At 51.5% G+C, this 20616-nt stretch overlaps 9 protein-coding genes and 1 non-coding gene across 10 annotated transcripts; 6 read left to right on the top strand and 4 right to left on the bottom strand.

The window, feature by feature from the left end:
• Nucleotides 1-87: 87 nt before the first annotated feature.
• PRP46 (pre-mRNA-splicing factor prp46) lies at nt 88-1440 on the bottom strand (the record flags this gene model as incomplete). Its single annotated transcript, XM_049249340.1, has 1 exon — nt 88-1440. One exon carries the CDS (start codon nt 1438-1440, stop codon nt 88-90), a length of 1353 nt encoding a protein of 450 aa, XP_049111534.1.
• A 314-nt stretch (nt 1441-1754) lies between these two features.
• On the top strand, nt 1755-2798 carry NAS6 (putative ankyrin-repeat protein; the record flags this gene model as incomplete). The annotated part of the gene is made up of 6 exons (XM_049249339.1): nt 1755-1812; nt 1873-1898; nt 1956-2084; nt 2171-2293; nt 2352-2681; nt 2745-2798. 6 exons carry the CDS (start codon nt 1755-1757, stop codon nt 2796-2798), a joined length of 720 nt encoding a protein of 239 aa, XP_049111533.1.
• A 120-nt stretch (nt 2799-2918) lies between these two features.
• LOZ57_000231 (uncharacterized protein) lies at nt 2919-5591 on the bottom strand (the record flags this gene model as incomplete). The annotated part of the gene is made up of 2 exons (XM_049249338.1): nt 2919-3845; nt 3903-5591. The coding sequence occupies 2 exons, from the start codon at nt 5589-5591 to the stop codon at nt 2919-2921; spliced, it is 2616 nt and encodes an 871-aa protein (XP_049111532.1).
• Nucleotides 5592-6063: 472 nt separating this feature from the next.
• On the top strand, nt 6064-7638 carry VMA13 (H(+)-transporting V1 sector ATPase subunit H; the record flags this gene model as incomplete). Its single annotated transcript, XM_049249337.1, has 3 exons — nt 6064-6358; nt 6447-6972; nt 7026-7638. The coding sequence occupies 3 exons, from the start codon at nt 6064-6066 to the stop codon at nt 7636-7638; spliced, it is 1434 nt and encodes a 477-aa protein (XP_049111531.1).
• A 992-nt stretch (nt 7639-8630) lies between these two features.
• On the top strand, nt 8631-11572 carry LOZ57_000229 (uncharacterized protein; the record flags this gene model as incomplete). Its single annotated transcript, XM_049249336.1, has 4 exons — nt 8631-8935; nt 9048-9957; nt 10016-11439; nt 11500-11572. The coding sequence occupies 4 exons, from the start codon at nt 8631-8633 to the stop codon at nt 11570-11572; spliced, it is 2712 nt and encodes a 903-aa protein (XP_049111530.1).
• A 1834-nt stretch (nt 11573-13406) lies between these two features.
• On the top strand, nt 13407-16108 carry LOZ57_000228 (uncharacterized protein; the record flags this gene model as incomplete). Its single annotated transcript, XM_049249335.1, has 7 exons — nt 13407-13832; nt 13899-13939; nt 14007-14348; nt 14406-14635; nt 14699-14751; nt 14803-14924; nt 14974-16108. The coding sequence occupies 7 exons, from the start codon at nt 13407-13409 to the stop codon at nt 16106-16108; spliced, it is 2349 nt and encodes a 782-aa protein (XP_049111529.1).
• Nucleotides 16109-16336: 228 nt separating this feature from the next.
• On the bottom strand, nt 16337-16407 carry LOZ57_000227. Its single transcript has one exon. It is a non-coding gene; the product is annotated as a tRNA-Gly (tRNA).
• Nucleotides 16408-16758: 351 nt separating this feature from the next.
• On the top strand, nt 16759-17244 carry LOZ57_000226 (uncharacterized protein; the record flags this gene model as incomplete). The annotated part of the gene is made up of 2 exons (XM_049249334.1): nt 16759-16774; nt 16835-17244. 2 exons carry the CDS (start codon nt 16759-16761, stop codon nt 17242-17244), a joined length of 426 nt encoding a protein of 141 aa, XP_049111528.1.
• Nucleotides 17245-17761: 517 nt separating this feature from the next.
• LOZ57_000225 (uncharacterized protein) lies at nt 17762-18625 on the bottom strand (the record flags this gene model as incomplete). The annotated part of the gene is made up of 1 exon (XM_049249333.1): nt 17762-18625. The coding sequence occupies one exon, from the start codon at nt 18623-18625 to the stop codon at nt 17762-17764; it is 864 nt and encodes a 287-aa protein (XP_049111527.1).
• Nucleotides 18626-19155: 530 nt separating this feature from the next.
• On the top strand, nt 19156-20507 carry SAM2 (methionine adenosyltransferase sam2; the record flags this gene model as incomplete). The annotated part of the gene is made up of 4 exons (XM_049249332.1): nt 19156-19244; nt 19305-19362; nt 19419-19446; nt 19507-20507. 4 exons carry the CDS (start codon nt 19156-19158, stop codon nt 20505-20507), a joined length of 1176 nt encoding a protein of 391 aa, XP_049111526.1.
• Nucleotides 20508-20616: the final 109 nt, after the last annotated feature.

Here is a 20616-nt window from a genome sequence, read left to right as displayed (position 1 = left end):
ACACCAATCCAAACGAGGAACGGACACACGCATTAACGCCGTGAAATGCATAGAAATACAAGCAAGGAATATTCCGCAATTTGCCAGTCAATATCTTTGCCTTCCAAGTGTAGGCTTCCAGTCAAGAGGATGTGTTTCTGGGGTAGCTTCGTCATCCGGCTTCCAAATTTTGATTGTTTTATCCGCCTCACCACATATCAATCGCAAACCGGTCCGGTCGAAAGTAGATGACATGAGTCCAGCTTCGGCTTCCAAAGATCCTGGCTGGGCAGTGGTATCTAATGTTTGAAAGCGGTGCCCAGACTTCCAGTCCCAGAACGAGATAGACCCGTTGTCCCCGCCGGAGAAGAGAACATTGTCCTCGTTAACAGAAAGCGTATTGATGATGGCATTGTGCCCGTCAAAGTTTTGCATGAAAGCCCCTTCAGGGCACTTCCATTGTTTGATGCTGCCCGCGCTGGCACTTGCAAACGTAAATTCCTTCGGGTGGGTAGCCAAGGCTCGAACGCCCTTCTTATGGTGGGTGAGAACTCCCATTGTCTTGCCGGCAGCGAGATCCCATAGTCTAACAGTAGCATCCAAAGAACTGGAGATGACTTGCGGATCCGCCTCTTGACATTGCACCTCAGTAACGGTTCCTTTGTGGCCAGAAAGCACGTGAATATTGCTGCGCGTTCGCATGTCCCATACTCTAGCGACACCGTCTCTGCCTCCGGTCACAAGTACATCTAAGGTCGGATGTAAGGACAGGGTATACACGCCGCTCAAATGGCCGTGATAGTGGCGAATCACTTTGTTCGTTTCCAAGTCCCAGCATTTAACCATCTTATCCTCACCACACGAAAAAAGGTAAGGATGTCTTGGCGACACTGCTAGCCCTCGAACTGTAGAAATATGCCCAGTCAGAGTAAGGCGAAGCGATCCCGTCGCCAAATCCCATATTTTTATCGTCCTGTCCCCAGCACCACTGGCAAACCATTGATTATTCGGCTCCACAGTCAAGCTTCGAACCCATCCCAAGTGGCCAGATATCACGCGCATAAGCTTCCAGGGAGCATGCCAGTCGGGTTTTGGTTGTTGAGTCACCGCCGGCCTTCTCACCAAGCTTGTTGGAGCGTCACCTGCACCGTTCTGGGTACCAGACGACAACGAACTTTTCACAAGGGCGGTTGAGCTTGCTGCACCTCCTTCTGCTTTTGCCTTTGGTCGCTTAGCCCGACCAGCGGCGGCTGCTTTCGCTTGTTTCTCTGCTAAGGATGGGGGAAGTGTTTGAACGTCGTCGTATTCTGCTTTTCGACGATAGGATACGCCGATAGATTCGCCATTGGTAGACGATGGTACCGTGGGAAGTAGATGGTCCGCGCCAAATAGATCAAGTGTCCTCTTCGTAGAGCTTCGAACGGCCTGTTCTGGCGTGAGCGAGCATTGCTCGATCTCCATTGTGTGAGGCGTGTGCCCTGAACGATGCACTACAATCAAAGGTTTGGGGGCATAAGACGCGTTTTCGCGAGGCGCAGAAATCGATATAAGATTAAGGAAGGTCTCCAAATCTAAAGAATAACGAGTTCCCGGTGTTTTAGTTGATGAGTGGAAGAATCGAATCTTGATTGAGGTCAAGAGAGCTTCGCCGGAACATTTCGTCCAAGCGCCAAGGCCGCGCGCAAAAGGCCCAAATCGTCCCCGCATTCTCCTCCACGATTCCATGGCAATCAATATTTATCTAGTTCTATTCTTTCACGATAGAAAATATACCCATGGATCCTGACTATCACGCCAAATTCGCCATTCACGAGGCAACCCGTGAAGGGAAGAGTATATACAATCCCTCTCTGTTTCACTTCATTCTGCTCTGACCGATCAAACGATTATTAGCTTCTGAAGTTGAGTCGTTTCTTAATGTAAGCAGCACCGCTACCTATGGGGCCATGTGCTCGGCTCATATTGGATTTAAACAGGCAAACCCGAAGCTCGCCGTTTTGAGAGATGGCGACGATCGCCTGCCCATACACTGGGCTGCCGCGTACAATCAGATGCCTATAGCTCGGTTACTGATGTCACATAATGATTTTGACCCAGACGTTGTTGTCAGTCTGCCCGCTATCGATATATCCTAGGACATGGCGGTGTGAGATTGCTGGTGACACGGCACTAATTCCAACCATTCATTCAGGATTCTTCAGGCTGGACTCCTCTCATGATTGCCGCCAGTCTCAAGGACGGTGAAGGAGAAGCCATGGTCAAGCTTCTATTACAAAAAGGGGCGGATGCAAACTTGAAAAGTCTCGCGGGGCAGGTAACTATGCCATTCCCCCCTTAGGGAACCAGAATAGCGACCCTGACTCCCTCCCCAGAACGCAATCCACTTCGCAACATCCAAGGGCAACACAGACATCATCCGCGCTCTTCTCGCCAGCAAATGCAGTGCCAGACTCCGCGATAACCGCGGGCAATTAGCCCTCCACCGCGCCGCGGCCATCGGCTCAGTCCCGATCCTCAACCTCCTGCTCAAAGAAGGAAACAGCCCGCTAAACGCCTCGGATGCGGACGGATTAACTCCTTTACACCATGCCGTTTCAGAGGGCCATGGAGAGGCTGCGTTAATCCTCCTGCGCGCCGGCGCGGAAGCTGATAAAAGAGATAATGATGGCCATTTGGCGATTGATCTGGCCCCAGATATCAAGGTATGTTCGTTGTGACGGGGAAAATTATAGAACCTTCTTTCTAACTTCTCCGCGTTATCACAGGTCCGGAAGTTTATTCTCACGGCCGCTGAACATGAGGGAATTGAGTTGCCCTGATTTATGAAAGCGTCTTCCATTGGCAAACGGCAGTGTATAATTTATGTAGATACAGTCTCCTCTCAAAGGTGAACCAGATGAAAAATAATGTGATACGTACAGATCTGAATTCATATATCTTCACTTCATAGTACTTTCCACCAGCTCCCGGTAAATCTTCTTCAGGTCTTGGATATCCGCCCTTTGCTCCTCGACGAGCTCACTCTTCTCTCCAAGCATCTCCAGCGTAGTCTGGTATCTCTCATTCAGACTCTTGACGGAGCTTTCCAGTTCTTGTATCCGCGCATCAGACGCCCGCTTCTCTTCAACCTCCTTCATCAGCTCCACCACTTCCTGCCGCGCTTCATCGCGCTGCGTCGTGATGCAAGCCAGTTCGTCCTTGGACGCAGCCCGTTCGCTCTCCAGTCGGCGCACTGTGGCACTCATTCTTTCAACAAGTTGCACGGACGGGCCTGCGGCAACAGTGGAAGCGGAAACGATGTCGTTGATTCCTCTGGAGTGGTATGCTCCAGTTCCTGGGGGGCTGGTGGGGGTTTGGGAGCCGGTAAAATACTCCTCTGGCTCGGAGGTCTGCATAGGTAGCTCTAAAGAGGTGGACGAAACGCCGAGGGAGGGATGTCGAAGGTTAAGGCCCGAAGTGAGAGACGAATATGAGTTTTGCCTAGGTGGAGTGTCCTGCTCCGGTGGGAACAGAGGTACAGGGGATCGACGGCTCGAAGAATGGTCTAGCATGATCCCGAGGGTATCAGGTCTTCGATTCAGCCCTGTTGGAGATTCGATATGTTGGTTAAGGTACGGAGGCGATGCTGGGAGCTGCTCGTGCCATTTAGATTTCTCTTCTTCAAGCCGCTGGGACCATGTCGCTTCGATGGCTTCTTTCTGGTTTGCAAGATCTTGTTTGGCCTCGAGAACATCGGCTTCTGCTTTTGCAAGCTTTTGTTCCAGTTTCTTTCCCTCTTGCCGTGCTTCCTCCAGGTTCCTTTCCGTCTCACTGATCACCTCTCGAGAATTCTCTGCTTCACCCTCAGCACGCTTGGCTTTCAGCGTCTACATCAAATTTGTTAGCTTGTTTGCACAGAGATATTTCCCCCAGGTAGACCATACCGCTTCTCTAATCTTCCGTCTCAAATCCCCTTCCTTTCGCGCGATCTCGTCCCGCTCCTTTTCAACATTCGCCAGACGCGACATCAGCGAGCTTTCAATCCCATTCCAATTCTCTCTCGCAACAGCGTACTGGGTCTGCAACCGCTCAATCTGCCGTAGGAGCTTGGCCTGTGCATCGCCCGTCGCGCTGGAAGACACCTCCTCAGCCCGAGTTCGAAGAGTCTCCATTTTACTCTCCAGAACCGACAACTCCCCCCGAAGCTCCATCTCTTGCACCTTGCCACGCTCCTTTTCCCGCTCTAACGACTCCTTGAGATCTCGGGCCTCCCTGCGCAGTTTCTCTTCGCTTATCTCGCGCTCGACCTTGGCGCTCGAAAGATCGTCCTTGAGCTCTGTGATACGACGGCTCTCTGCTTCTTCTGTCTGAGACTGCATTCTTTTCTCAGCAGCTTCGGCTCGAGCAACCACCATGCTAAGCCGAGCATTCAGTTCCATTAATTTTGTATTAGAGGCATCTCGCTCAGCAGTAATCGCTTCTAAGTCCTTCTCAGTTTTTGACTGAGAACTCAATTTCGACAAGGCTCGTTGCTCTGCTTGCTCAAGCCGTTGAGCTTTAGCTTCTGCCTTTGACAAATCCTTTTCCAGCTTCTCCATCCGTCGCTTCGCATCAGCTTGGGACCTCGTATTATCTGCAATAAACTGTCGCAGACTCTTAATAGTTGCGCGATGGTCCAGCTCCGTTTTTGACAGCTTTTGTCCTTCCTCCATCAATGCAGCTATCCGTTCATCCTTCTCAAGCAGCTTCTTTTCCAGACTTCCGGGAGTTGCAGTTGCAGCCGCATTTTTGGCCGATTCCGCGGCCTCCTTCGCCAGATATTTTAATTTCGCTTGTAAAGCATCGATCTTCTCGATATATGTGTGCAATTCTTCTTTCCATCGGGCTTCTGCTAGCTCGTGCTCCGCGTGCAGCTCGGAAAGAGCAGACTCGAGACCCGTAGGCGGTTCAGGGGGAGGAGACGTGACACCAATGGCAGGCACAGGGCTACCTTGCGGTTCGACAGGTTCTATATCCGGCTGGCCAGCGTCCCCTCTCGAGCTTATAGACATTCGTAGTTCCTCTCCATCTGCATCCTCTGAACCAGTAAGTTTTTCCACCACGGGTTGGCTATCCGAACCATTTGACGCTGGTGTCGGCGTCTTCTCAGCTTTCGCAGACTTTTCAATGTTTCCAGCTATACTATCCACACTTGATCTGCTTTCCGTCTGTTGAAGGGGGCTAGTAGTCCGGGATGGCAGGCCCGTCGATGGCGTGGTGCTGGCAAGATTGGTAGAGGAGCCGCCTTGCTTAACCATCGCGCGTGCGAGCCGTTCTTGCAGGCGCTCATTGGTCCGAGCTGAAGAAGAACTCCTTGATACGCCTGCAATTGTGAGCCTAACGCGCTCCTGGACTAAAAGGGGGGGGGAGAAAAAGGCATACGCACCAGGCCTCGCGGGGGAGTCGCCAGCGCGAGTATCTTGCTTCTCAGCTGGAGCCGCAGCTCTTGATTCCTCCTCTTTTGTAGACACGTTGTCATCCTCGTTGTCGGCTAGTATGGTATCTAATCGAGACTCGACGGTGGTGACGGCCTGCTGCAGGAGCGAGCCGACCGACCATTTCGACGGCTTCGGGGGCCGCGAATTGGCGGACATTTTGTGTAGGAGAGGGCTTCGCCGGCGGAGGAGGCGGAATTCAGGTTGCGGATAGCGGCATTGAATCCGATGCTAGCATTTGAGTCGATTGGAGTGAGGCTTTCCGGGGTCTTTATTGGAGGCTTTGTGGTATTGCTCGGATTGACATGGGTGGAGCTTTCTTTGCTGTCTTCCCCAGTAGGAACAAAAAAAAATGACAGCTACTGAGCTTCTAGACGCATCTTTGGGAAACGACCCCCCCCGTTCGACAAGACTTGCGCACTGCCTGGCAAAAGAGACCTAAGACGTGCGTTGGCCGTGGCCCAAGCAGCCTTGTGAGGATGTTTCAGCCGACCAGGCTCTTGGCAAGCCAACCCAACTTATAACTACGTAGCTTGACAGCAAGCTTGAAGACGGTGCAGAAACAACCACGACGACCAGCCATTCATCTATGCGCGGCTGAGACACACACACATACCCCCGTTCCCCGACCATGTCTCTCGACTCGCCTACGTACCTGACGTCGCTGCAGAACAACATCCGCGCGCGGCCGATCCCGTGGGATGGCGCCGTCCGAGCCGGGAACATCACCGACGAGCAGCTGAAGCGCATTCGCGCGGTCGACAAGGTGCGCAAGGAGCAGCGGCAGAAGACCGTCGAGGCCGACCTGGCCGCGTACACGACGCTGCTGGCCGGCGGCAGCTCCGGCAAGAGCATCCTCGAGTCGGCGTCGAGGCGCACCGACATCATCCAGTATATCCTGGTGCTCGCGGCGGATCTGATCAATGGTAGGTGCTGCTGCAGCGGTTCCCCGGGATAGCTTGGGATGGAGAGCAGATTGCTAAGCAGCCGCGCGCCCCCCCGTGGTTTTGATAGATGTGGCCTCGCTCAAGACGGCGTTGGCGCAGGACCAGGGAAGCTACCGGCATTTCCTCCCTCTGCTCCGGCACTCCACGAACCCCGAAGACCCCATACCCCTCCTGACGTCTTCGTTTCTCACCAACCTGATCTCGGCCTCCCTTCTCGTATCTCGCAAGACGGGCGCGAAAGACGACGAAGCGCTGCCCCGGCTCTTTTCCTACCTCGCCACGCTCACCAAAAGCACGGACACCGGACTACAGGATATCGGCGTGCAGGCTTACTCGGAGCTACTACGGACGACTCGCTCACGGGAGCTCTTTTGGAACCAGAGGTCTACGACGCTTCAGCCGCTGGTTGATATACTGCGGGCCGCAGCAGGCTCGGGGAAAGATAATGGGTCGACCACGCTGGGCGGCAGCAGCATTCGGACAGCGGACCTGAAGATCGGGGGCGGCGTAGGGATCCAGCTGCTGTACCATGTGCTGATTGTGATCTGGGAGCTGAGCTTTGAAGGGGCCTTGGTGGGCAACCAGCTCGAGTCGTATGTCCTCACCTTGTCTGTTCTGCGGTTGTGTTGGGGTCTAACGATAGTAGGGAATACGAGATCATCGCGTTGTACACACACTTGCTCCGCATCTCGCCGAAAGAGAAGACTACGCGGCTGGTGGTGTACACGCTGTCGAACATTCTATCCGCCAACAAGGCGAGCCTGCTCCCGGCGGCGATCTTCAACGGGCTTCCGGCGCTGCTGGGCACGATGGAGGCGCGGCACTACGTGGACGACGACCTGCTGGAGGCGATGAGCACGCTGTCGGAGATGCTGGCCGAATACACGCGCACGCAGACGACGTTCGACACGTACGCGGCGGAGGTGCTGTCGGGCCACCTGCGGTGGTCGCCGGCGCACACGAACGCGGCGTTCTGGCGCGACAACGCACGACGCATCCTGGAGGCGGAGGGCGGGCAGCTGCCGAAGCAGCTGGCGGCGATCCTGGCGCAGAACTGGGAGGGCGACAAGCAGGTGCTGGCGATCGCGTGCCACGACGTGGGGTGCCTGGTGAAGGCGGCGCCGGAGCAGCGGGCGGCGCTGGAGAAGCTGGGGCTGAAGGCGCGGGTGATGGCGCTGATGGCGGACGGCGACGAGGCGGTGCGGTGGGAGAGCCTGCGGGCGGTGGGCGAGTGGCTGCGGTACACGTTTGAGACGTGAGCGGGCGGGGCGGGCGGTGAAACTGGCGCGGAGAACGCCTGGAACGTGGACTGCGTGTTGAGTGTTCGGCAGCGGGAGCCGCCCCTTGCTCGCATTATTGCGGTTGGGAGGAGAGGAGTGGTTCGGTCGTACTCCGTAGGATAGGATAGTACTTAATAAGTCATGGCGTAATCACAGGCATCATCGCTTCTCACGTAACAGAGTGGTAATCGAGTCCCAGCGGGCGGTGCGGCGGCCCACGGGCTGGGTGCGGGGCTTGGCTCGCAGCGTTACATGCGGTGGCGACAGAGCGTGCCCTGTGCGGACGCGGCAGGCTCTTGGACGCCGGCTGGGCCAGCGAGGACTGAGGGAGTGGGAGTGTGTGGTGTCCTTCCCCCAGCCAGCGGTTCTCACGTTCCGATCGGCATGAGCACGCGGCGTGTCGGGTTGGCGAGCGATGTTTTAGGCCTGCGCGACCTGGCAGGGGGGCCAGCAGACGGGACTGGGCGTGCGGTGGCGCGGCCGGCGACGCTGCAGTTAGCTGGCCCTGCACCGATGTACCTGGCAGGCGGGCGACGGCCGCTGATTGGCGGTGCCTGGGCCGCCCGCCTGCAGCCACCCCGCCGGGCTGCGCGTGCTGATTGGCCACCCCCTGGCAGGCGCCTCGACCGCGCGCGCATCACAAAGCCCGAGAGCGGCAGCCGCTGCGGAAAACCACGCAGGCCAGGACGAGTGCCCAGCACGCTCGACTACTACTACTACTACTAGTCTCCCTCCTCCCTCCTCACCCCCCCAGCCGCCCCCTATGCCCTCACCACCCTAACCACCGCCCACGCTAGCCGCCTCGATAGTCGCGCCCATCATTGCCCCATTGCCCCTGGGCGCCCTGCCCGCCCGCTCCCCAAAAAGCGTCCGTCGCTGCGCGCCCGCGCCCCTGATTCTCGATCCGTCGCCGCCGCCCCGGGTCCCAGTCCGCTGCTGCTGCTGCTGCTGCTGCTGCTGCCGCCGCCGCCATGTCGCCCTCGCTGGGCCCGTCCGCGCTGTCGTCCACCGCCGCCGTCGCGCGATCCAGCCCCAACCCGCCCGTCGACGACGCGAAGCCCTTCGCCCGTCCGCTCCGGCTGTCGTCCTCCGCCTCCTCGCCTCGCTCGCCCGCCTTCCCGTCCTCCCCTATTCGCCGCAAGCCGCTGCCCGTCCGCCAGAACCCCGACCTGGCCTCCATCTCCTCCACCTCCTCCTCCAAGTCCACCGTCGGCCTCAACACCCCATCGCCGCCCTTCTCGCCCCTCGAGCCCTTCGAGGTCAGGGACCTTGATAAGTGAGTGGTCCTTCCCCCCCCCCCTGGCTTCGCCTTGCGCTCGTGATTCGAGTGGGTTCGTGGTCGCAAGCGCCCTGACACATGTGCTTTTTTGCTTTTGCGCGGCCTCCAGATTCCCTCACGGACACACCCCTTTACACACGCCTCACGACTCCATTGCTGTCTTTCCACCCGCCCGTGCCCCAGACGCTCGTTCCTCCAATGCCTATTCTTCGGACCGTTCGCTGCACGTCCACTCCAGCAATCGAACCTCGCTCCCCCTCGCCAAGCAGACGCCCTTTCCACTCCCACCTCCAAACACCCAGCAGCCCGCGTTAATGGCCCTGCACCCGCCGTCCACCCGGCCTCCGCCCCTGAGAATCGATCTCAATTCCCGCAAGATATCGTCCGGCTCCATCGACTACAAGCAGCTGCCAAAAACCCCGGGGGGCAGGATCACCTCCTTCTTTGGCTGGAAGAGCGCTGCCTCCCCGGGCAACGAGTCCGTCAGCACTGAGATATCAGACTCGATCTTGTCGCCCATGCCGTCGCCCATGAACGCCTCCACCCAACCCTCCGCTCAGTCTTCCCGCTTTCCCTCCCGTGACTCCTTTGCCGGCGCATCGCCAAAGCTACCACCATCGCGCTCGCAATCGATGCCAACAGACAATAACAACATGGCTTCGAAGTTAGCAGAGATGGAGAATGAACTCCGGGAGATCAGCTGTGAATTGGCAGGCTCAATACGCAGAGAGATGGATCTAGAAGATCTGGTAGACCGACTGCAGTCAGAAACGACCACCCTGCCGGGGATAAGTAATCGAAACAGTGACCACTTCTCCGATTCCGGCTATGGATCTGTTAAATATCCCATGAGTGACGCTGGCTTTTCCAGAGCAGATGATGTGGATAAAATGAAGCGAGAGTTTGAGCAGGAGAGGGCCCAGCTTAAGGTGGATCTGTCTCAGAGGCTGCAAGAGGAGAGGTCTAAGAGACAAGCTGCGGATTCTCATGTTCAGATATTGGAAACCCAGGTCAATCAGGTATGTGTACTTCTTTGCAATTTTCCATGCTTGTGTTTTCCTGACATGCTTGATATAGCTTCGCCGCGAGAAGGTGGAAGCCTCAAATGCCAGTGCTAGAGCCAAGGAACTTGAAGCTGCTCTAGATGATACCCGCCGTCGGCTCACAGAAGAAAGACAGTTAAAAGATAATTTCGAAGACCTTCTCACTGCAATGAGAGTTGAGTTAGAACAACATCGAAATGAGCGAGATCAGCTGCAAAACCGCATGCAGCAGGAGATCCAAGTCCTTCGAAATGAAAACAGCCTCCTCAGCCAAAGTCGAAAGATGATTTCTGAGCAACAACCTACCAGGTTCAACTCCATCGCCGAGGAGGACGGGGACTTTCCTCAAAAAACTCCTGGCCTTACCAGGTCAAATTCCCTTGCGCGAATTCCGCCCACTCGGTCTGGTGGACTGTCAAGATCAGAGTCCTTATCGCGCCCCAGTTCTATCATCGGCAAGGAGCGTGATTTCCGCGAGTCGCTGGCGGATCGAGTTAAGGATGTCGAAACGCAGCGCGATGCTCTTCACCAAACTGTCAAAAGTTTGCTTGAAAGACAATCCTATGAAGCCAAAAAACACGAGAAACGTATTCGCATTTTGGAAATAGAGCTGGGCCGTGCAAAGCAATCAACTTCGCCGCGCAAACAAGGATACGAGCGTGAAGTCACGACCTTAAGAGAAGAAATAAATATCCTCAGAAGACGCGCTGATGACGCCTTGGACCAAAAATGGCAATGTGAAAAGGGTCTCGCCGGGTTAAAGATGGATCTTGACCGGGCTGAACAAGAAACGGCCTCTCTTCGAGTTCTCTTACTCGAACATGCAGTCACGCCTATAGAAGATGAAAACGATTCGGCCGATTTCCACGCCACGGCGAGTTCTCTTGAGCACGCCTATACCCAGTTACAGTCCAACCGACAGAGGAACTCCAGGTTAGCATCGGATGATGCCTTCATTTCTGACGTGACCAAGCAAGTCGCTACTAATAGCGCACTTCGCGGTCGTCTCTCTGAGGCCATCGGTCGAGGCGAACGGGAACAAAAGCTCTCCGCTGAAAGAATCAACGACATGCAAACAAGGCTAAAACTGCTCGAGGACACGTTAATATTGGCACAGCAGCAGTCTGAGGATGAAATTGCAAAACACGAACAGGAAATCGCGACCTTGAAGGAAAGCCATAGCGCCCAGCTGTTGCGGGCTAAGAACGGGGCGAGAACCCCGGCATTACTTTCTCCCATCATGCCGCCCTCTCCATTCTCGGGCCCGCGCTCTCCTCGGTTGCAGGTCACGACCAGCGGGCCTGGCGTCGCGCTAAATCAAGCCGTTCAAGTCTCAGGACTCGAAGCCAAAGTGAAAGAACTCGAAAAAGCGCTGCGCGATGCCGATACCGAAATGAAGCATGTTGTGGGCAGAATGAACATGGCGCAAATTGAAGTCGCCGAGCTTCAGGCTGATAGGTATGCTTTTTTTTTTTTTTCCTAGCCTTACGTTGGAGCTGACGCTAACCTTGACGACAGAGACGAGGCGCTCCGCCAGACTAGAAAGCTCCAAGCGCAGATCCTTGAGCAAATCAATGACGCCGACGTTTGATCATGTTCTTATTTTTTTTTAATTCTTCCAAGACCCGCACGGCCTCTTTTATTTCGAAACACTTGCAATGCTTCTCCCTTGCATGTGGAACCACACATATAAAACTCATTGAGCGATCGCGAATAATATATCGGTACTGTAGAGATACAGCCTTGCCCATGAACGAAACGAATACCTCAACTTCGCCAGCTTTCTTATTAATTTTGTACTATACTGGCTTTATTTTTATTTTTATTTTTTTTTCCTGTGTCTTTTCTTCCTAGTCGATTTTCTCTCGCGCGTCTGGCCCCCTTTGTTTTATCAACGAAGTAATGCGTCCACTCCGGGCAACGAAAAACAGCATCGTTCTTTTTCCCGAGTCCAACAGCATCTATGGTCTCCATTGTACTTTTACGGGGCGCCTTTTTCTTGTTCTTTTCCCCACCTTCCCAGGTGTTGATTTTCTTGACGATCTAGAAGATCAAAATTTCCAAGTAGCATGTCGGGCTTTCTCGCCGCTTGCTTGAATATTTTCTTTTCTTTTTCTCTTTTCTTTTTAATCGCATTTTTTGAGAAGTACCTTTTGGTGTAAAGGCGCTTTCTTTGGCATATGCATATGGAGTTTGATACCAGGTTTGGTGTGTTTGTATTTGGACACCTGGAATGCGTCCCTTTCTTTTTCTATTCTCTTTCTTCTTCGTGCTAGATGGGCACTATTTGTCTTTTTTTTTATTTTGTAATATCATCAGCGCCAACGCTGACAAGCGCTGTGGCTGCTCTTCAGTGCGATACTTACTCTTGTTACTTAATTTCTGCTGTGGTTAGAGACGCCGAGTAACCCGTTCGTTACCCGGTAGGACTGTATAATAAAAAGGTCAAATGACAAAGAGACAAAAGACAACGCAGCAACAGAAGCTACGACGCAGGAAAGGAGCGTAGCGCTGGGGCGGGTAAATGTTCCTTCCCATCCAAGGTCATGGGCCTTATCAGATCAAGATCAAAGTTATCAGATAATCTTAGATCAAAACCTTAATTCAATCTCAGCCAATTGAAACGCCGTGGTGATTTGGCCTGTCGCCGCTTTTATGCTCTCGCACGTGTGGGCCAATGAACATGAGTCCCTCTATCTGCCAAGGCTGTATAGCGGCAGCATTTTTCTCAGATGCCAATTCTTATTTCTAGCGAAACGTTCACCCCTGGACAGTCCCGGCCGATGAAGCCGGCGGGCATATCCGCTGGCTACACGGTGTTACTGACAGCACTTGGAAGTCAAACCGTCGCTACTACATGTCAAAGTAAAGAAGAGGGTAATTCCTAAAACTTCTCGGTGCAAATTCTCACCAAAATATGGTTTTCCAACCCTTTTCTCGCAGAACCCCAACGTCCACGCCGCCCTTTAAAGGAACAAGCCAAGACCCCCGAAGTGGGGTTGGTCGGAATGTTGTTGGTCTTATCTGATCCGATTCCCGTCTTCTGACCTTGAAAGACGGTCATGCAGTCCCCCTTCCCTCATACCTACTGAGCCCCGAGGCACAGCCTCTTGAAGGTAGTCGAGCCGTTCTTCTTTCTATCTTGACCCTGCACGGAGTGTGTATTGCTAGTCAGCCGCCGGAAGCTCGGATCGACGATTCTATCCGGGTTTATGTTTTTTTTTTTACCCTCGCAACTTCTCTTCTCTAATCGAATGGGTTTGCGGGTTTGATCACTTTCTTTCTTTCTGTTTTGCGGGGTATTTGAATGGTTCTAAATGCTTTCGTTATCCTGGACCTCGTCCGTCAGAGAGACGCATATTTTATAGCACGCCTGCAATAATTCCGCACTTTGCTCGGAGCTTACCCCCACGAATTCGGAAGCTATGCGCCTCCTACCGATTCTCATTACGCTGCCGGGCGTGGTGGTTGCGGGTTTAGGTATTCCTGAATCCGCCCGTTGCATCATCTCCATCGGCGAAGCGCTATCCCGCCTTAGATTCCTCAACCCCTCCCACTCTTCCTACACAGCATACGTTTGCACGAATCGGCTCTATGTTTATTCGATGTATGCTGCTTCTAAAACTTACTGCACTGCTTCTGAAATATATGATGGCCTACGGGTTATTGACAGAGACTGTGAGCAAGAGGGCTTAACGAGGATACCCTATGAGGATGTTGAGCCAGAGTTATCTGACGAATATCTTGCTGGGTTGAAGCGTGTGGAATATGGGGAATTTAATAAAGGGACGGAATTACCAGAACCGGTTCTCATTTCGAAAGATTATTTTCAGAGGGCATTTAGGACAAATGTGAGGGACTACCCTTTTGCTTTCTTTATATTGTTGGAGTAGGGAACTAATAGTATCCTTCCACAGAGAGCATGGGCATTGGAGACATGGGCACATCATGCCTTTGGGTTGGTAACCCCTATCCTTACCGCTAATATTTGCAATATCAACGCCTTTACTTACTATATTTTTTAGGGTTGCTTCCTACCTGTTTTGGGGCACTGTTCTATTCTGTGGCATTCTCAGTCGTTTATACGAACATTATCTGGCCAGCAGGGCCCTAGAAAATGTCTATGACCAGGAAAGAGACTCGTGCGCGAGAACCAAGCTTCCCCGCTGGCTTGTGATTCTTGAGTTTGGCCGCGATTGGGCGAAAGCCCATCTATTTTTTCCTCCCGCTGTCGGCGATTATCATCAACGACTCTTATATTGGTGTACCATTCCAACCCGCATGGAAGCGATGGTAATTGTTTCATTTTACCTACTCAGCCTTGGTTTAACAGTAATAGGACATGATGTGTTCAAAGGAAATCTCCAGTAGGTCCTACCTAAAGGAACATGTCTAGGATAGCTCGGAACTAATATGACTTATAGTTGGGATGATGTTTTCACGCAAACATGGCGCTATCTCTCTGATAGGACAGGAATAATGGCATACGCCAATTTAGTTGTCCTGTGGCTTTTTGGTGGTAGAAATAACCCCTTTCTTTGGGCTACGGGCTGGAGTTTTGGGACATTTAATCTGTTCCATCGTGCCATTGCAAGAGTTGCCACCATACAGGCAATAATCCATTCTGTGGGATATACTGTGTTGACTTTGAATAGTTAGTTTTATTAGTTTCCCCCTGTGACCCCCGTTATCTGACCGTGTCTCTTTCTCGTTACAGCGAACACTTACTCTGTATATTGGCCGTCAGCCTGGTGGTACATGGGTGCAGTGGTAAGCCCCGGTTTCCTCGTGGCTGTAGAAGTTAATTAACGCGGTGTGTAGGGAACTATTGGCATGAGCCTCTTGTTAGGATTTTCTTCTATTTGGCTACGGCGCAACTATTACGAAGTATTTCTGCTTATTCATATCCTCCTTTCAGTAGTGGTCCTGGTTGGATTATTCATGTACTACATCTCCCTCTCTCATTCGTATTCACATGCTAATTAAAAAAAGTCACACGAGTATTTTCGTCGGGAAATATAATGCTTATGATATTTATCTATGGCCTGTTGTCGTTGTTTGGGTGGTGGACAGAATTGCCCGCCTCGTCAAACTAGCACGCTGCAATTTCCACGTCCAGCGCAATGGTATGAAATTGATAACATCAAAAGGACGAGCTAATTACGATCGAGCATCTAATCTCATACGCCTCGAAATCAGCCCCGGCTCTTCGACGCTGCTTCCACAGCCAGGGCAGTTTTATTATATCTATCAGCCATTGAAATGGAGGGGTTATGAAAGTCATCCATTTACCGCGGGCAGCTGGGCCGAGAGTCCAAAGGTTGTGCAGGATGGGATGTATACGCATCTCAACACCGAGATGACCAAGGACAGGGCGGCTGCTAGACGCAAAATAATATTTTGGATTCGTCCTTTCAACGGCTGGACGAGGAGATTACGTTCCGAGTGCCTACGCTCCCAAGACTATACTATTCATTCGACATTCCTGATTGAAGGCCCATACGGAAACCCAATATCCCTTCATACGTATGAAAACGTAATCCTAATTGCTGGGGGTACCGGAATAGCGGGAGTATGGCCGCACCTTGAGGAACACATGAGACGCTCATATGTATCTGCGAGAGGCCTAGCGACCGAGCATGGCCCAGAAACATCAGATATGTCTGAATCTCTGCCGAGCGCGGTAACTTGCACAAAAAATATAACTCTGATATTTGCCTCCAGGCAGCAGGCGCTTAACGACGAGCTATTTTGTAGTGAAACACTATCTTTACTTGAGCAAAAAGGCGTCAAGATTGAATTTTACTCTACGTCGCAATCTGACAGACCGGCACTGTTAGCAGACGAGAACACCGGGCTTCTATCACAAGCTCAAGACACCTACGGGCCCCGCACTTCAATTTCCATTGCCATGAAACATGGCCGTCCGGATATCAAGAAATCAGTGAGCCAAGTGCTATATGATACTTTTGGGAATGATCGTTCTCTTCGTGGGGCTGGTACCCAAACGGTTGTTTTGGTCTGTGGGCCAGCGGCAATGGCTGATGAAACAAGGGCTGCGGTTCGAGGAGCATTGAAAGCTGGGTATAGGGCAATTGATTATTATGAGGAAGCATTTAATTGGTAAAGATGGCAGGGCGTCTTTCTGGCCGGCGTATCTAGCGTGGGAAAAAGAGGCATAGAATTTGATAGAACTGAGACTTTCATATAATTTTGAATTGAAAAATCAATTGAAAAATTACAGCAGAAATTGAAATAATTTGCCTGAATACTTTATCACACCCTAAAAGGAACAGGATGAAAAAAATGCTACTTTCACTTGACGGCATGACTAAGTCGAACAGAAAAAAGTATTTGCATCGGCCGGGAATCGAACCCGGGGCCCGTCGATGGCAACGACGGATTTTACCACTAAACCACCAATGCTGTACTTGTTACATATGAAAAATTGCCTTTATGTTTGCATATATAAACCAAACAAACCTTGTAGAACTTCGGCTTGGCATATTTGCTTTGTTTGCGCAGTCATCATCAAAACAACAAATATGCTGAACAGTTCTGCCGTGAATGAGGAACTTGCATTATTGATACGAAGCAAGAACAAAAAACATTTGAATGCTTGCCTCCGTACTTTATATAGAATTTCCAATACCGTGTTGTTAATTCAATCTCTCAGGACATCCAGGCAGTGATAGCTTCCAACATTCCATATATTACCGCAATTTCGTATAACTAGTATAGCTGGCTGGCGCCTTGCCCAGCTGAATTTATCTGAAAATGGAGGCTGTTCAAGGTGAGCCCCAACCGTTAAATACTACAAAATTCATGGGCAGCTAACCATTCATCTTTATAGATTACATTATCCCTGCCTTTCACACTATACGGCAAAACATCCCTCCATCTCTATATCTTCAGATGGCATCATATGCCGCCTTAGCCCACACCCATTTTCAGGAGATTCGGGTGACCTACGCCGAACCCTACCTCATAAACCCTCTGAACACTCTAATTAACTCGCCCCCGGATCTCTACTCCATACTCATACTCTTCTTCGTTCTTGTCATTTCACTCAAGATCTTGGACTATGCTCGGCGGGTGATAACCTTCTGGATCGTGCTTTTTTTTCGCCTGCTGTTTTGGTCAGCCATCCTAGGTGGGGGATACTATGTGTACCAAGTCGGCTGGGTGAAGGCTTCCCAGGATGCGGCATGGATACTTGGCTTGTTTGAAGGCTTTATCCGTCAAGTAATAGCGGAAAGCTAGTAAAATCGGGAACTCTTTCCGGGCTAGAAGCACTGGAAATGGGCAGGGTAGACGCTCAAATTGGAGATAAGCGCATCGCTCTCTGAAATAAAGTGCCTTGGTCATGGTTGTTTCTGCATTAATTGGTAAGAGTATTTTTGTAGGTTCCGAAGTTTGGTTGAGTATGAGTTCGGATTCATTAAATCATAAAATTGGATACTATTCTTATCTCTTCCCAGAGCCACTTCTCTTGGTTGTCAATTGAATTCGACCGCAATGCCTCATTGGCAACTTCGTTCGTGTTGAGTATCGATATATGAGCGAGCTGTTTTTCATTATTTTTTTATCCCCTCGCCAGAGTTAGTATTTCCTTTCAAAAGTAATTGTCTGAATATAATGCCGAGGATAAATTGCCTCATATCAAATATTTACTATTGAATGAACTAGTGGAGTGCTGTTCGGCGCTGAATCTCAAGGCAAAGATTTTCAAATTTATAGGATTCATCTCAGTACTTTTGGTATACATGCAAAATAAGATTCATTCCAAGTCGTATTCTTGCTCATCAACGGGCTCTCTTGGCTCTTGGGCTTCGTGATACTGAATAGTATCATCGATGTGGCTCAAAACTCCAGCAATACTATCTTCATCCTGCACATTTAGTTTCAAAAATGAGACCATGCTGAAGTCATCTATTAGCTGCGCAACGGCACGATTTAGCCGCTTGAAAGACCCTCCACTTAATAGCTCCCCAGTAGATGATGGATCAACTGGGATTCCCTCTTCCCCCTGCTCCTCAGCCAACAAGTTCACATCCACGGAGGTGAATCTCTTCAATTCTCGCTTCCCCACCAACCCTTTGACTTGATCCATCTTACTTAATATATTGACGTGCGGCATTTCCAAGAGAATCATAGCAGACATGGCACTCAAAGTACCAGCAAAAAACTTTGCCCGGTCCGCAACAAAGGTGCTTTCCATCAGGTACGCAGCACAAAGTGAAATGTTCAACGGCCCAGCACGGGAGAGATATTGAACTAGTGATGGCAGTAATGGGACATGGGTATATAACTCTATCTGGCCGGGCATGTCAAAAATGATCAAATATTCCTCAGTAAGCGGATCAAGAGCATCGTTGAGAAAATCGAGATTCTGTAGTAGAAACTCAAAACAGTACATTAGGCCGCCGTTAGGGCCGAGGTGCAACTCTTCCATCACATCTTCAAGCGTGATTAATTCCCGAATGTCTAGGTCCGGTTCATAGGCGAAAGATTCGGCCGCAGGGTCAAGATTGACATAAAAGCAGCTACGGCGGTTGTTTTGAAGGTGCTGGATGAGGGCGGTGCAGAACGTCGTTTTGCCGGCGCCAGCCGGACCCATAACCAAAACGCCGAATTTAGACATTTCTGACTTGGGAAGATAGATGGGGGCGATTTGGTAGAGAGAGTAGCTAGCTGTATTATGTTAGGCTTCGCTGCGGCGTTTTTACCGGATTAGAAGGCGTGAGGGCTGAAGGAAGGGCAGCGGAAGAGAGATCACTGTAAAGGCGCACATTTCCCAAAGAAATGGTCAGACCAAGATAGCCAGGTCGCTGACTGCTATGCTCATTGTGGTGTGCGGGTTTCCAGCTCGCCTACGGAGTACTCCTTACAGAGTGCCGACACGAGCAACCGTTCTGCCGGCCGCCACCGCCCCACGTTTCGATGGCGCAATTTCCCGCCGTAGCGCGTCGGAACCCGAGTGTTTCCTCCCATCCCGCCCCCCACCAACAGCCGCATCTTTTCTCTTACACAGCAAAAAACCCGACCGCCCCCCCGCCCACGCAGCCTCTTCCCTCTTGATTCCACTCCCCTCAACCACGAATCCTCCTATTATCTTCTTCCACGAACTTTAATCGACCTTTCTTGCATTTTTCCATCCGTTTAATTGCTATTATGGGTTCTCTCGCAAACGGCCAACGGCAGGGGGGAACTTTCCTCTTCACCTCCGAGTCTGTCGGAGAGGGTCATCCAGACAAGATTGCGTGGGTCTCTTGTTTGGTATCCGATCATTTTCTGTGCCATTGAGCTGACGAGCACTGCAGCGATCAAGTATCCGATGCTATTCTCGATGCCTGTCTTGCTGAAGACCCCTTGTCAAAGGTGATTTTACCCCTCTTTACGTCTGAAAAACATGATTAACAGCAGTCCCACGATAGGTGGCTTGTGAAACTGCTACCAAAACTGGTAAGATCTGCAGACTCTCCTATACTCCAATTCTTTTCAAGTCACTAAATCTCTTGCTAGGTATGATCATGGTTTTTGGTGAGATCACCACGAAAGCCAACCTTGACTATCAACGGGTTATCCGAAACGCCATCAAAGACATTGGCTACGATGATTCCTCTAAGGGTTTTGACTACAAGACCTGCAATGTCCTCGTTGCCATCGAGGAGCAATCTCCCGATATCGCTCAGGGTCTTCACTATGATGAGGCCCTTGAGAAATTGGGTGCTGGCGACCAGGGTATCATGTTTGGATATGCCACCGATGAGACTCCTGAGTTACTGCCGTTGACCATCCAGCTTGCGCATAAACTTAACCGCGCCATGAAAGATGCTAGAGTGGATGGCAGCCTTGCTTGGCTCCGCCCAGATACCAAGACCCAAGTCACTATTGAATATGCCCATGACAACGGTGCTGTGAAGCCTCTACGTGTCGATACCGTTGTCGTCAGCGCTCAGCACAGTGAAGATATCACTACTGAAGAACTGCGAAAGGAAATTTTGAACAAGATTATCAAAAAGGTCATCCCAAGCCACCTCCTTGACGACTGCACTGTCTACCACATTCAACCCTCTGGCTTGTTTATCATTGGTGGACCTCAGGGTGATGCCGGCCTCACTGGCAGAAAAATCATTGTCGATACATATGGTGGCTGGGGTGCCCATGGTGGCGGTGCGTTTTCTGGCAAGGACTATTCCAAGGTTGATCGTTCTGCGGCTTACGTCGCACGGTGGATTGCTAAGTCTCTGGTCAACGCTGGCCTCGCTCGTCGTGCTCTTGTCCAGCTTTCATATGCCATCGGTGTTGCTGAGCCTCTTTCGATCTTTGTTGAGACCTACGGTACATCTACCAAGTCATCGGATGAACTGGTGAAGATCATCAGAGACAACTTTGACCTTCGACCCGGCGTCATCGTTCAGGAGCTCGACCTGGCCAAGCCTATCTACTATCAAACTGCCAAGAACGGCCACTTCACTAGCCAGGATTTTGCCTGGGAAAAACCGAAGACTCTTAAGTTCTAAATGCACCTTTGAAGGATTGTACGAAATGAATGGTTCATGATTGCGACGATTTTGCTTTGCATTCAACAATTCAAAGCATAGCCTGTTAGATGGATGGTTTTTCAGCAAC

Source organism: Ophidiomyces ophidiicola, assembly GCF_022830035.1.
Source record: "Ophidiomyces ophidiicola strain CBS 122913 chromosome Unknown scaffold_1, whole genome shotgun sequence".
Lineage (NCBI taxonomy): Eukaryota > Fungi > Ascomycota > Eurotiomycetes > Onygenales > Onygenaceae > Ophidiomyces > Ophidiomyces ophidiicola.
The sequence above is the reverse complement of the archived record's forward strand: the minus strand, read 5'-3'. Positions and strand labels throughout refer to the sequence as shown.